This window comes from Rhinatrema bivittatum, chromosome 1 (genome assembly GCF_901001135.1).
Source record: "Rhinatrema bivittatum chromosome 1, aRhiBiv1.1, whole genome shotgun sequence".
In the NCBI taxonomy this organism is placed as follows: Eukaryota; Metazoa; Chordata; class Amphibia; order Gymnophiona; family Rhinatrematidae; genus Rhinatrema; species Rhinatrema bivittatum.
The window spans coordinates 772883582-772896409 of record NC_042615.1 but is presented as its reverse complement, the minus strand read 5'-3'; the positions used below and the strand labels follow the sequence as shown (position 1 = coordinate 772896409).

General features: G+C 49.3%; 1 protein-coding gene across 4 annotated transcripts in view; it reads left to right on the top strand.

Annotated features, from left to right (window-relative positions):
• The window catches only part of POLI (DNA polymerase iota), a 112473-nt gene that overhangs the window by 37432 nt on the left and 62213 nt on the right, over positions 1-12828 (top strand). For all 4 annotated transcript variants that reach the window (XM_029579924.1, XM_029579932.1, XM_029579918.1 and 1 more), the window contains 2 exons: positions 6594-6830; positions 8089-8267. In XM_029579924.1, the coding sequence (XP_029435784.1) occupies positions 6594-6830; positions 8089-8267 (416 nt within the window). The remainder of the gene's footprint in view (positions 1-6593; positions 6831-8088; positions 8268-12828) is intronic.

Below are 12828 nucleotides of genomic sequence, written 5' to 3'. Positions count from 1 at the left end.
CAGAGCAGTCAGAGTGATGTCTGACAATGCCACCACGGTGGCATACATCAATTGTCAGGGCGGAACCAGAAGCCAACAGGTATCTCTGGAGATAGCCCCGCTGATGGCTTGGGCAGAGGTGAATCTTCAGGATATCTCCGCCGTCCACATTGCCGGAAAGGACAACACCGCGGCAGACTTCCTCAGCAGAGAAAGCCTAGATCCGGGAGAGTGGCAGCTGTCACCCACAGCCTTCTAGATGATTGTGGATCACTGGGGGATTCCGGACATGGACTTACTAGCGGACAGGTCCAATGCTCAAGTACCCAGCTACTTCAGCCGCAAGCGCGACCCATTCTCACACGGAATCGATGCCCTGGTTCAGCCATGGCCTCCAGGGACTCTGCTATACGCCTTTCCTCCGTGGCCTCTGCTGGGCGCGCCATCATCCACAAGATTCAGAAACATCGGGGCAAGGTTCTTCTAGTGGCACCAGACTGGCCAAGAAGACCCTGGTACGCGGACATGAGAAGACTACTGGCAGGGGAGCCCCTTCCCCTGCCTCCTCTCCGGGACCTTCTATGTCAAGGTCCCATCCTCCACGAGGATCCGGCTCAATTCTCTCTTACGGTCTGGCCATTGAGAGGGCTAGACTGAAGAAAAGAGGTTACTCGGAGCCCGTAATAGATACACTCCTCCGAGCCCGCAAGTTTTCCACATCCCTCACCTACGTCAGGATCTGGAGAGTATTTGAAGCGTGGTGCGACACTCATGGCACCAATCCACATGCGACCACAATCCCTATTGTTCAGAAGAGTTTCTCCCTCAGCTCCATCAAGGTTCAGGTGGCTGCACTGTCTTGCTACGGTCCCAGGAGGGACGGCAAGACTATTGCTAAGCACCCAGATGTTTCTCGCTTCCTGAAAGGAGTCAAGCACATTCGTCCGCCACTGAAGTGGCCAGTGCCTCTGTGGAACCTCAACCTTGTTTTGGATTTCCTCGCGGGATCCACCTTCAGACCCCTTCGGGGCCTGTCTCTCCGTTCTCTAACTCTGAAGATGGTGTTTTTGCTGGCAGTGTGTTCAGCACGCCGCATCTCAGAGCTACAAGCACTGTCCTGCCGTGATCCCTTCCTCAGGATCACTCCCGAGGCTATCCATCTTCGCACGGTTCCCTCCTTTCTACCTAAAGTGGTTTCACAGTTTCACCTTAACCAAACTATATCCTTGCCTACCATGGCGGGTTTGAAGAAATCTGAAGAAGGGCATTTATTATGCCATCTCGATATAGGCAGATTGCTGCCCAGATATCTGGAATTGACACAAGAAGTACGAAAGACTGACCATCTGTTCGTCCTGCACAGCGGAAAGAAACAAGGTGAAGCGGCCTCTCGGCCCACCATCGCCCGCTGGATTAAAGAAATTATCAGAGCAGCTTATGTAGAGGCCGGGAAGTCTCCGCCTCTACAGGTCAAGGCTCATTCCACCAGAGCACAAGCGGCATCTTGGGCAGAATCCAGGATGCTGTCGCCTGCAGAAATATGTAAAGCGGCGACGTGGTCCTCCCTCCATACCTTCTCCAGGTTCTACCGTCTGGATGTCCAGGCCAGGGAGGACACAGCATTTGCGAGGGCAGTCCTACACGGTCCTCAGGCAGCCTCCCGCCCAGGCTGGGAGTAAAGCTTTTGTACATCCCATTTGTTCTGAGTCCATCTGGCTACACGCCAGGAAATGTTGAGATTACTTACCTGATAATCTCCTTTTCCTTAGTGTAGACAGATGGACTCAGCATCCCGCCCAGCTGCCTGTGTACATGGGTTTCACCGATTCAAGGTAAGCCATGTCATCTGTTTCCATAAGAGCGTCCCCTTTGCCAGGTGGCGACGCCTTCCGGTTGGGAATGCTGGCGGTCTCCAGCTACTATCCATCGGTCAGGGGAATTCTGTTTCACTATTTTCACTGAGCGTCGGTACACACATCCATAACAGCTTTTGCAAGGAAGATTACTGAGTTGCTACGCTTCCTGTGGGGGTATATATAGCCGTGCTGACGTCAGATCCGTCTCCAACTGCTAGCACGAGCATACTATACCCATTTGTTCTGAGTCCATCTGTCTACACTAAGGAAAAGGAGATTATCAGGTAAGTAATCTCAACATTTCTTTTCGGGGATGATCTGGACCAGATTATCATGTCCCTTGGAGAGAACACGGTGCATAGACTCCCGGAAGATCGGCCGCGAGATACTAGACACTTCAATGCCTCCAGAAGCCGCTTCCGCAGTCAATGTCTCTTTCGCACCACCAGGCAGATGACCCCTCGGACGCCCTCTTCTCGATCTCAGTCTTGGTCCCATTACTTTCGAGGCCGCAGACCAGCAAGGGATGGGATGGCCCAAGGGGCACCCTCCAAGTCTTCACAATGATGCCAGGCTGACCCGCTCACCGCCGCCCAGGTTTGGGGGACAGATCTCTCTTTTCTACGAGGAGTGGGTTCGGATCAGTGGGTCCTCGATATCCTAAGGCACGGCTACTCATTGGACTTTGCTCGACCCCCAAGGGACAGATTCCTCTTCTCTCCCTGCCATCCTCCCAAAAGCAGCTCATTGTTTGACAGACTCTCGACAGGCTCTTAGCTCTCTGGGCAATCATCCCAGTGCCCCCCATGGAAGTGGGCGCCGGCCATTATTCAGTCTACTTTGTTGTCCCCAAGAAGGAGGGAGCCTTCTGCCCCATTCTGAATCTCAAATTGGTCAACAAGTCGCTCAAGGTCCCTCATTTCAGGATGGAGACCTTATGCTCTGTGATTGCTGCAGTTCATCAAGGAGAACTTCTGGCCTCCCTGGATCTGACAGAGGCTTACCTTCACATTCCCATTCTCATAGCGCATCAGCGATTCCTTCGATTCAAGATTCTGGGCCAGCACTTTCAGTTCCAGACCCTACCTTTTGGCCTGGCAACCGCCCCCCCGAACATTCACGAAGGTCATGGTGGTGGTAGCGGCAGCTCTCCGACGAGAGGGCATACTCGTTCACCCTTATTTGGATGTCTGGCTCATTCGAGCGAAGACTTTGCGCCAGGGTCACTGGGCGTTTTCAGAGTGGTGCAGCTGCTCCAATCTCTCGGTTGGATCATCAATTACGCCAAGAGCAGTCTTACTCCTTCTCAGTTGCTGGACTTCTTGGGAGCGATGTTCGACACAGTGACGGGCAAGGTCTTCCTCCGACCAGATCGGGCACAGTCGCTCTCGGTGCAGGTCCAAAGCTTTTCTTGCCTCTCCTTTCCCACGGCTTGGGATTACCTACAGGTCCTGGGCTCCATGGCATCCACTATCGACCTCGTACCCTGAGCATTTGCGCATATGCGTCCACTACAGAGAGCGTTACTCTCACGATGGAAACCGGTGTCGCAGGAGTACCAGGCCATACTACTACTTCTGCAGTTCACCAGGGACAGCCTGCTCTGGTGGCTAGACCTGCTCCACTTGGCGCAGGGAATGCCCTTGGACACTCCGGAATGGGTCATGGTCACTACGGATGCCAGTCTCTCCGGCTGGGGGGCAATTTGCCAAACGAACTCCGTGCAGGGACAGTGGACGAGGACTCAAGCTTCTTGGCCAATCAATCACTTGGAAACCAGAGCGGTCTGCCTGGCGCCGAGGAGTTTCCTTCCCCTCGTCCGTTATCAGGCGGTCAGGATTCTCTCGGACAACACGACCACGGTAGCGTATATCAGTCGCCAGGGGGGCATGAGAAGTCGTCATGTCTCATTGGAAACGGACAAGCTGATGGCGTGGGCGGATATCCACTTCTCTCGACTGGCGGCCTCTCACATTGCAGGAGTTGACAATATTCAGGTGGACTTCCTGAGTCGACAGCGTCTCGATCCCGGGGAGTGGGAGCTCTCCGAAGAGGCACTGCAGATCCTCATCCAGCGTTGGGGGGACCCCTCACCTGGACCTCATGGCCACCCCCCACAATGCAAAAGCACCATGCTTCTTCAGTCGCAGAAGGGAGCATGGTGCAGAAGGCATGGATGCGCTAGTTCTCCTGTGGCCCTGGCATCTTCTCCTCTATATGTTCCCTCCTTGGCCCCTCGTGGGCAAGGTCCTCCGGAGAATTGAACTTCACCAAGGTCCGGTGGTTCTAGTGGCACCGGAATGGCCCTGTCGTCCATGGTTCACGGATTTGATCAACCTAGCGGTGGATGGCCCTATCCGTCTGGGCCATCTGACACGCCTACTACATCAAGGACCAGTATTTTTCGACCAGGCAGATCACTTTTGTCTTGCGGCTTGGCTTTTGAGAGGCGCAGGCTAAGACGCCAAGGATACCCCGAGGCCGTAGTTTCGACACTCCTCCAGGCTCGGAAGACTTCTACTTCCCTCGCTTATGTCTGGGTTTGGAAAGTTTTCGAATCCTGGTGCACTACCAACTCAGCGATACCACGGAAGGCTTCGGTATCTCAGATCCTTTCCTTTCTTCAGGCAGGTCTGGAGAAGGGCCTCGCCTACAACTCTCTGAGGGTCCAGGTGGCGGCCCTCGGATCTCTGATTCATCGTCGGGGGGAAATTCCACTTTCCTCTCACCCGGATATCGTCCAGTTCCTCAGGGGTGTGAAGCATCTGAAGCCACCGGTTCAGGCTCCTTGTCCTTCCTGGAGCCTCAACTTGGTCCTCAGAATCTTGGACGGCCCTCCCTTCGAGCCTCTATGCTCCACTACCCTCAAAGATCTCACCCTCAAGACGGTCTTCCTCGTGGCCATTTGCTCTGCCCGCCGGATTTCCGAACTCCAGGCGCTGTCCTGCAGGGAACCTTACCTCCGTTTCACGGATTCTGGGGTCACCTTGCGAACTGTGCCCTCGTTTTCTGCCCAAGGTGGTTTCTGCTTTCCATCTGAATCAGACGATGGAGCTCCCTTCGTTCTCCGCTGACGATCCACGAGATCTTCGAAAGCTTGATGTCAAGCGCATCCTGATCCGTTACCTGGAGATCACTAATGATTTTCGCTGTCGGGCCACTTGTTTGTTCTTTGGCATGGTCCCAAGAGAGAATCCAAGGCTACGAAGACCACGATTGCTCGCTGGCTGAAAGAAGCCATTGTGGCAACATATATAGGCACGGGTCGGCAACCCTTGGTGGGCATCAGGGCCCACTCTCTTCGCTCTCAGGCGGCGTCCTGGGCAGAGCATCAGTCTGTTTCTTTTCAGGAGGTTTGTTGGCCAGCCATTTGGAAGTCATTGCATACCTTTGCTAGACACTATAGTTTGGATATCCAGTCGTCCATTTTTGGTTCCTTTGGCGACAGGGTCATTCGAGCAGGTCTATCAAGGGCCCACCCTCAGTAGGGAAGCTTTGGTACATCCCACCGTCTGGACTGATCCGGGTAAGTACAGGGAAAAGAAAATTATTCCTTACCTGCTAATTTTTGTTCCTGTAGTACCACGGATCATTCCAGACTCCCTTCCTCAGCATTGTTGGGATTTCTGTTTGGGATCTACTGCTAGACTTCCTTGCCTTGTCTTCTCTGCTTATCTACTACTGTTGTAGCCTCTCTTTGGTGGGGCTGTTTTTCAGCGTTCTTTTTGCAAGTTGTCCCTTGGCATCAGTTTTGTTCGAGTTCCTTTTCACTATTCATGGTTCACACGTGTATGATTTCCTTGATCCATCCTCTTCTCTGTCTATATGGCTTTGATATTCCTTTTACTGAAGAGGGACAGGGAGTGCACTGGTTTATAAGGCAGCTCCCTTTGAAGTTTTGTCTGACTCCATCTGCTGGACGGGGGACATAATCCACCGTCTGGACTGATCCGTGGTACTACAAGAACAAAAATTAGCAGGTAAGGAATAATTTTCTGATCAGGCTTAATTGGTTCAGGGTAGTAACTGCCGCAACAGGCAAGCTATTTCCATGCATATTCGTGAATGCAAATCCTTTTTCCCACATTTCCTCTTGCCATTGAAGCATAGAGCAATGTTGGAGTCGCATTAACCGTGTGTATGTTTATTGAATAAGGGTATTAATCACCAGGTAGTAGCAGTCATTCCCACAAGCCACCCCCATGCCTCTTCTCTTCATTCACATCCTCTAGACTTTATGGATCCACAGTGTTTATCCCATGCCCCTTTGAAATCCTTCACATTTTTGGTCTTCACTACCTCCTCCGGAAGGGCATTCCAGGCATCCACCACCCTTTTCGTGAAGAAATACTTCCTGACATTGGTCCTGAGACTTCCTTCCTGGAGTTTTAAATTGTGACCCCTGGTTCTACTGATTTTTTTTCCAACAGAAAAGGTTTGTCGTTGACTTTGGATATTACCAGGAAAAATAAAGGAAATGTTTTTATATAGTTCATTAATGGAAATTCACCTGAAATATTGTCCAGTTCTGAAGGCTATATCTCCAAAAGGTGAATTGAAAAAAAGAGAAACCAATTCACTAGGTGTCGCCATTGCATGATGACTGGATCTCCCTCCCCTGGGGGCTGTGAACAAGTAGGAATTTTTCTGATATCACTACATGAATGAAATGTCTTGTATGGAACTGTTCAAAGTTCTTAAAGTTCAACCATTTGTCATGTTGGACTGCACAGTAACCACTTGACTTGTATGTTTCAGCTGTGAATTTAAACGATGATGTGCACATCCAGCTGGCCATTGGATCTCAGATAGCAGCGGAAATAAGAGAAGCACTGTACAGCAGATTGGGCCTTACAGGCTGTGCAGGAGTGGCCTCTAATAAACTGCTAGCCAAGCTGGTGTCTGGTACCTTTAAACCAAACCAGCAAACTGTTCTCCTGCCAGAAAGCTGCCAGCATATAATGGATAGCCTGGAGCAGCTAAGTAAAGTACCTGGTGAGTGATCAGCTGTATTCAACATGGTCCCAGGGAACGCTATGGAACATCTCTCCTGAAATAGCATAAATAATTTGGCTGGAAATATTGTGTGCTCTATCCAAAATGCTAAATTCAGTTTTGTTTTGTTTTTCTTACTGCTCGGTCCCAAAAGTTGTACTTACTTTAAAATTAATGATAAGATGTTTTCTAATAGGTAAGCCGTTGTTTGACATGTGCAATGCTAAGGGCTTGAACAAAAAGAAGCAATATAATTCTATTGCACTACCAGCTAATTTAGGATAGTAAAGCACACTAAAGCTTCTTCTGTATCTTTTGTTTAATCTCTTGTGACAGTGTCCAGCCTCCAGTATTTTCCCTGTTTTTTATCCCCCCCATTGATAGTAGTATGGGACAAATACTATAAGAAAACTCAGTGCGGTATCATACAAAGAGCATTTACTGAGACATAATTGGTTCCACTAGAGTCTGCACACTATACAATATGTTCATAAAGGAAAAACAGTGGAACACTGAGATAATCAAAAAATGCACAGTTTAATTGAAATCCCCTAGTTCCCAGTGAATGAGATTTATCAAGATGCTAGCTTGACTGTCTTTACTTTAATATATATTTTCCAAACTATTTCCTTGATTCTTTAGCCGTCATATATATGTGGCTGCTTTTTTTTGTTGCGGCTCCAGTCATAAAAGGTGCAGCTAACCGGTCATGAAAGGTGGAATACAAATAAAATAATATTATCATCTCCTGTGAATGGGCGAAGAGATCCATCAGGTGCCATTGTTGTTTTATAAATTGAAGTAGATAACACTTTGGAAAGGTATTTTGTGCTTGAGGAGCAAAATATTGAGCTGAGAATGAAACACAAGTCTTCCTTCTCATAGCACTAAGGACTGGGTCATTGGGATGTCCCATCTTTTTGTCATGTGCTGTTAAATTCAATTTGAAAATATAAGATCCTTTTCTGATGTGCAGTTCTTCTGTTTCTGTAATAGTCATGAGATGCAGTCAGTAATGTTAGTAGGCAAATTCATTTTTCTGAGTTTATAACTCAGACTTGGATTATAGATTTACATACTGTTGAATAAATCACCTATTGGGCATATTCATTTCAGTGGTTGGACACAGATCACAAATCCCCTGTCCACCTCATTCTCTAGCTTTTGGAGGATTCTGTATATGCATGTGTATAAATGAAAAATGAATGTCTGTCAATTCTTTTTTTAACTGTTTCTGGAATAATTTCACACTAACTAGGCATTGGCTATAAAACCACTGAGCGTCTCAAGTCACTTGGTCTCAGCAGTGTGCGTGATCTCCAAACATGTTCCCTTGCAATATTAGAAAAGGAACTAGGCACCACAGCTGCTCAACGCATTCGTATGCTCAGTTACGGAGAGGACAATTCACCCATCACACCCTCAGGACCACCTCAGGTACAATCATGAAGGAAAAAATGCATATATAGTATGTGGAAAGCAACACTGATCAAATACCTTGAAGATGGTGGAGTTTTAAGGTTTGGGGTAGGCCATCATTCAAGTTGTGACTATAAATAGTTGAAGGCTTTGATGCTGTTATGTCTTTTCCCATGTAACAGCCCACAGGCAGATGAGGGATAGACTGTCGCATAAAAAAAACAATCCTCATCAAACGCTTCTGCCTGTCCTCAATTCCAAAATAAAGCAGCCTATTGCAGCATCATCACTTATTTTCTAGCATTACTGCTACCTTACCAGAATCAGAGATCCAAGATTATATATATGCCCTCCCAAATAACCCAAGTTTTTATTCCTTTCCTGAAAGAGTAGTAGTCACTAAGTTGGTGCAGGGTAGTTGGTAATTGATTTCAAAGATGATCCCATTACTGAAAAAATAGAATTTCTTGCTCTTTGTAGCTGAACTTCTCTCATATCAGAACACATAAATAATCTCCGTTTAGAAGAATGGAAACTCCATATGAGTTCATACATGTTTAAATAATCTGACATAAATACGGGGGCAGCGGGAATGCCTTTCTGGTTAGAGTTAGGGGGGCATGCAATTTGCCCCCAACTCTGCCCCCTTTTCTGCCCCCAACTGTCATTCCATTACTTGCATTGGGTCTGGGAAGAAAGGAGAGTAAGGGATCTGGGTATAGGAAGAGAGGAGATCATAGAGGAGGGAAATGAAGGAATCTTAGGCAGGAGAGATAGACAGATAAGGGGTTAGGAGTGGGATGGAGGAAGAAGGATCAGTGATGGGAAGATGGAACGCAAGAGAGTATTGGGGATGGAGGTGGAAGAGGAGGAAAGAGAGAGGACCAGGGATGGGAGTGGAGGAGAAAGAGGAGAAGAAGAGAAGATTGGGATGTGGTGGAGAAGGAAAGAAGCCACAGCCCCACACCTCCTTCCCCTTTTTTCCTTATCCCCTTTCCAAAGCCCCTTTGATTTTTCTCTCCCTCTTTCACTTCCTCCCCTGCAACCAATCCCTTCACTCATCCTGGTTCATTCCTGCCCCATCCTGTTTCACTCTTTTTTCCCCCACCATGATCCCCAGTTCACTCCGTCCCCCCACCGTGATCCCCAGTTCACTCCGTCCCTCCCTCCTCTCACAGTCCAGTTTACTCTCTCCCTTCTTTGACCCATTCCCAGTTCACTGTCCCTCCCTCCTATCCCCCTCATTATGGTTCACTCCCTTCCTTACCTGCAATCCATGGTTCACTCTTTTCATCATTTTCTCCCCTATTCCCAATTCATTCCCTCCCTTCCCTGTCCCCATTCCTAGTTCATACCATCCCTCCTTCCCCTGACAGTCCAGTTTATTCTCTCCCTCCTTTGCCTCATTCCCAGTTCACTCTGTCCCTCCCCACTACTCCACTCATGATCAGTTCACTCTCTTCCTTATCCCCAATTCACAGTTCACTCCATCACTCCCTCTGCCCCCCTCCCGCCCCTAGCCTTGAACGGTCATTCCTTCTGTTCCTCCCCAGATCCCTTCTTACCACTGATGAAATTAAACAGGAGGAGGAAGAGACAGGAGCTTTGCAGAGACCTGGGCGCCTCCTTCTTCTCCCCTGCTGGGTGCCTGCAAAGCTTGTCTCCTCCTGTTTAATTTAATTAGCAGTACTTTAGGGGATCTGGGGCAGGTAGGCAGGTGGGTAGGAGAGGTTTCAGTGCAGCAAGCACTGTCCCACTGACACTAATACTTTTCTTAATTTTTTAAGAGGGTCCCTTTCATGGCAGTTCTAGAGTAGGAGGGAAAATAGTCGGCTGAATTTTGTTTGGGGGGGGACTATGAACTCTGCAGGCCCCCCCCCCATTTCAATGCCTATGCAAGAATGTCATTCAGTGCTTTAAAGATGAGCATTCAAATCTCAAATATTCTATGAGTATCAACTGGCAGCCAATGTAAATCTGACAATAAAGGGTGTCGTGTGATCTCTGACTGAAACCACCAAGAATTCAGGCTATTGTTTTTTGATTTAACTGTAATCTCTTCCTACAATCCTTAGATGTTAAACACTCCTAAGATAAATGTTTAGAAACGGTGGGCCCAATATTGCAAACACATTTAGCACTAGATAGCCAGTTAAACAGGACTTCCTGTTCATGTCTCAGATCAGTCCAGACTCCTGGGTTTTGCCTAACTGCGAGCAGATGGAGATAAAGTTTCACTGGCACTGTCACATAACCTAGTGTGCCACCTGCAGTCCCCTAATATTCTCTGTCCCCAGTAGATGGTATAATACCTGCAGTCTGGAGTAGAAAAATATATAATAAAGAGAATAAGATTACTGGATACTTCTATGAGGTTGTGAGGTCCTGGTGGCCCCCCCCAGTTCCAGGTGGTGACCCTTTTTGGTAGCTCAATCCTGAAGTCTGTGGGGTGGACATCTGTAGGTTTGGATCCCTTATCCCCCATGAAGCAGTGTGGAGACCAGCTGACAGCTCTGCATCTGCAAGCCCAGTGGAGCAGGGAAGTATCCCCTTTTCCCCTGTACGTACCTGAATCAATCCAGACTGTTGGTTTTGCCTCCCTTCTAGCAGATGGAGACAGAGAAAAACTTTGAGAGCATCCCCTCTTAACCTGGTGCATCACCTATCTCTCCTCAGTATTTCTCTGTCTCCAGCAGATGGAGGTGATGCAAATCCTGCGGCTCTGACCGTAGTTAGTTTCTTCTTTATAAAAGAAAAAAAAAGAGAATCTCTCAGATTACAAAAGCAACCTCAGCAGCTTCAGCTACTCAAGAAGCACAAGAACGATCTATGATTCTTCCCAGGGGGTTGGCAAATCCTGGAGGAACCATCCCCCCTCATCACAGGCTTCTAAGAATGAGGTTCGGTGGCTCTAACTAGCTCCCCTACTTTCAGTGTTGCCGGGGGTGATACTGGTGGTCCGGTCTGGTCCCTCTCTCTTCTTTCTGGGGCCGGAGTGCTTGGCTGTCAGGTAAAAAAAAAAGAGAGAATGTCGTCAGCAGTCACTTTGCCTCCCTGCATGAGTTGCTCTTAGCAACCTTACTCCAAACAAGCGCTTGCATGCATTTCGGATTTTAGGCTCCCTGCTTCTCCCTCCTGTCTCGTGGCATCCCCCCTCCCCCCCCCCCGCTTTCCTGCTGCCATGCTGCGTGGGTCCCAATACTCTGCTTGTGGAGAGACCTACGCGCATTTGTCCCGTGCCGGACTTTGTGGACGTTGCCTCCCCAGAGGGGAGAACTCCTTGGGAGTGATGGGGGCGAAGACTGGCAAGGCCTGTGGTGTGGGCAAATGGCTGGTGGCTTTGGACCTCGAAGCCAATCCGTTCCCGCTCAGCGTGGGAATGTCAGCCATTTTGGAATCTCTTCATGTGGCGGGGGAGGGAGATCTCCTGCCCAATTTGTCCCCTGCCGACTTGAGTCCTGCGGGGCTTCAGGAGGATGTTTTGGATGAGGACCTCGATCCCCTGGAGGGAGGTTCTAAGGGCCCAACGGGATTTACTGCCAACTTCATGCTTTTAATGGTTGAAGCTAGTCAGACCCGCCCGGATGCCCCCCGCAGCGCAGGCCACTCGGTGGTCCGCCTGCAAAGATCCCCAGAAGGCAGGAGCCACAAGGGACAACTGGGATTCACAAAGTCAGGGGCCCTGTGACTCGGGACAATGCTGCTGAACCTCCTTCGGGGTTGTCTGACCGCCTGCCGCTCCTGATTCCATTGCAGACCCTTCTCTCCTTTCAGGAGATCAAGGCAAAGAGCAGGAAAAGTCGCTTCCCATTGACGGCGATGATCCAAAGGTACTGCGCCTATTCCTCAGGGAGGAATTAGACCCTCTGATTCCGCATGTCATAGTAGAGCTGGGGGTCACAGCCCCTCAAGATACTTTGGTCAGGACATGGTGGATTCTGCTTTGGTTGGTCTCAGAGGGCCAGCCAAAACTTTCCCATTTCACCATATGGTACAACAGCTTATGATCAAGGAGTGGGACACTTCTGAGTCTGGCTTGAGAGTCGGCCAAGCTATGGACAAGCTCTATCCCTTGCTGGAGGAGACTCTGGAACTTTTGAGGGTGCCCAAGGTGGACACTTCGGTGTCAGTGGTCACGAAGAGAACAACCAGCCCCATTGCGGGGTCAGTGGCCCTTGAGGACCTCCAGGATTGGAAACTCAAGGTACATCGCAAGAGGATTTTGAAGTGTCGGCTCTCTGTATTCGCGCTACGGTCTGTAGCAGTTTTATGCTTTGTGCCAGTCTCCGCTGGGTACAGCAGCTGTTGAGCGCCAGGGAACTTCCTCCTCAGGAGGCAGCGCAGGCCGAGCATTTAGAAGCGGTAGTGGCCTATGGAGGGGGACGCCTTGTATGATCTCCTTCGCACCTCCTCCCGAACAATGGTGTCTGCAGTCTCGGCGAGACATCTTCTCTGGCTTTGCAACTGGTCGGCGGATGTGTCCTCCAAAGCTCATCTCAGCGCAATGACTTTTAAGGGCAAGTTTCTTTTTGGTGAAGACTTGGAGCAGTTGTGTAAATTTCTGGGCGACAAAAAGGTC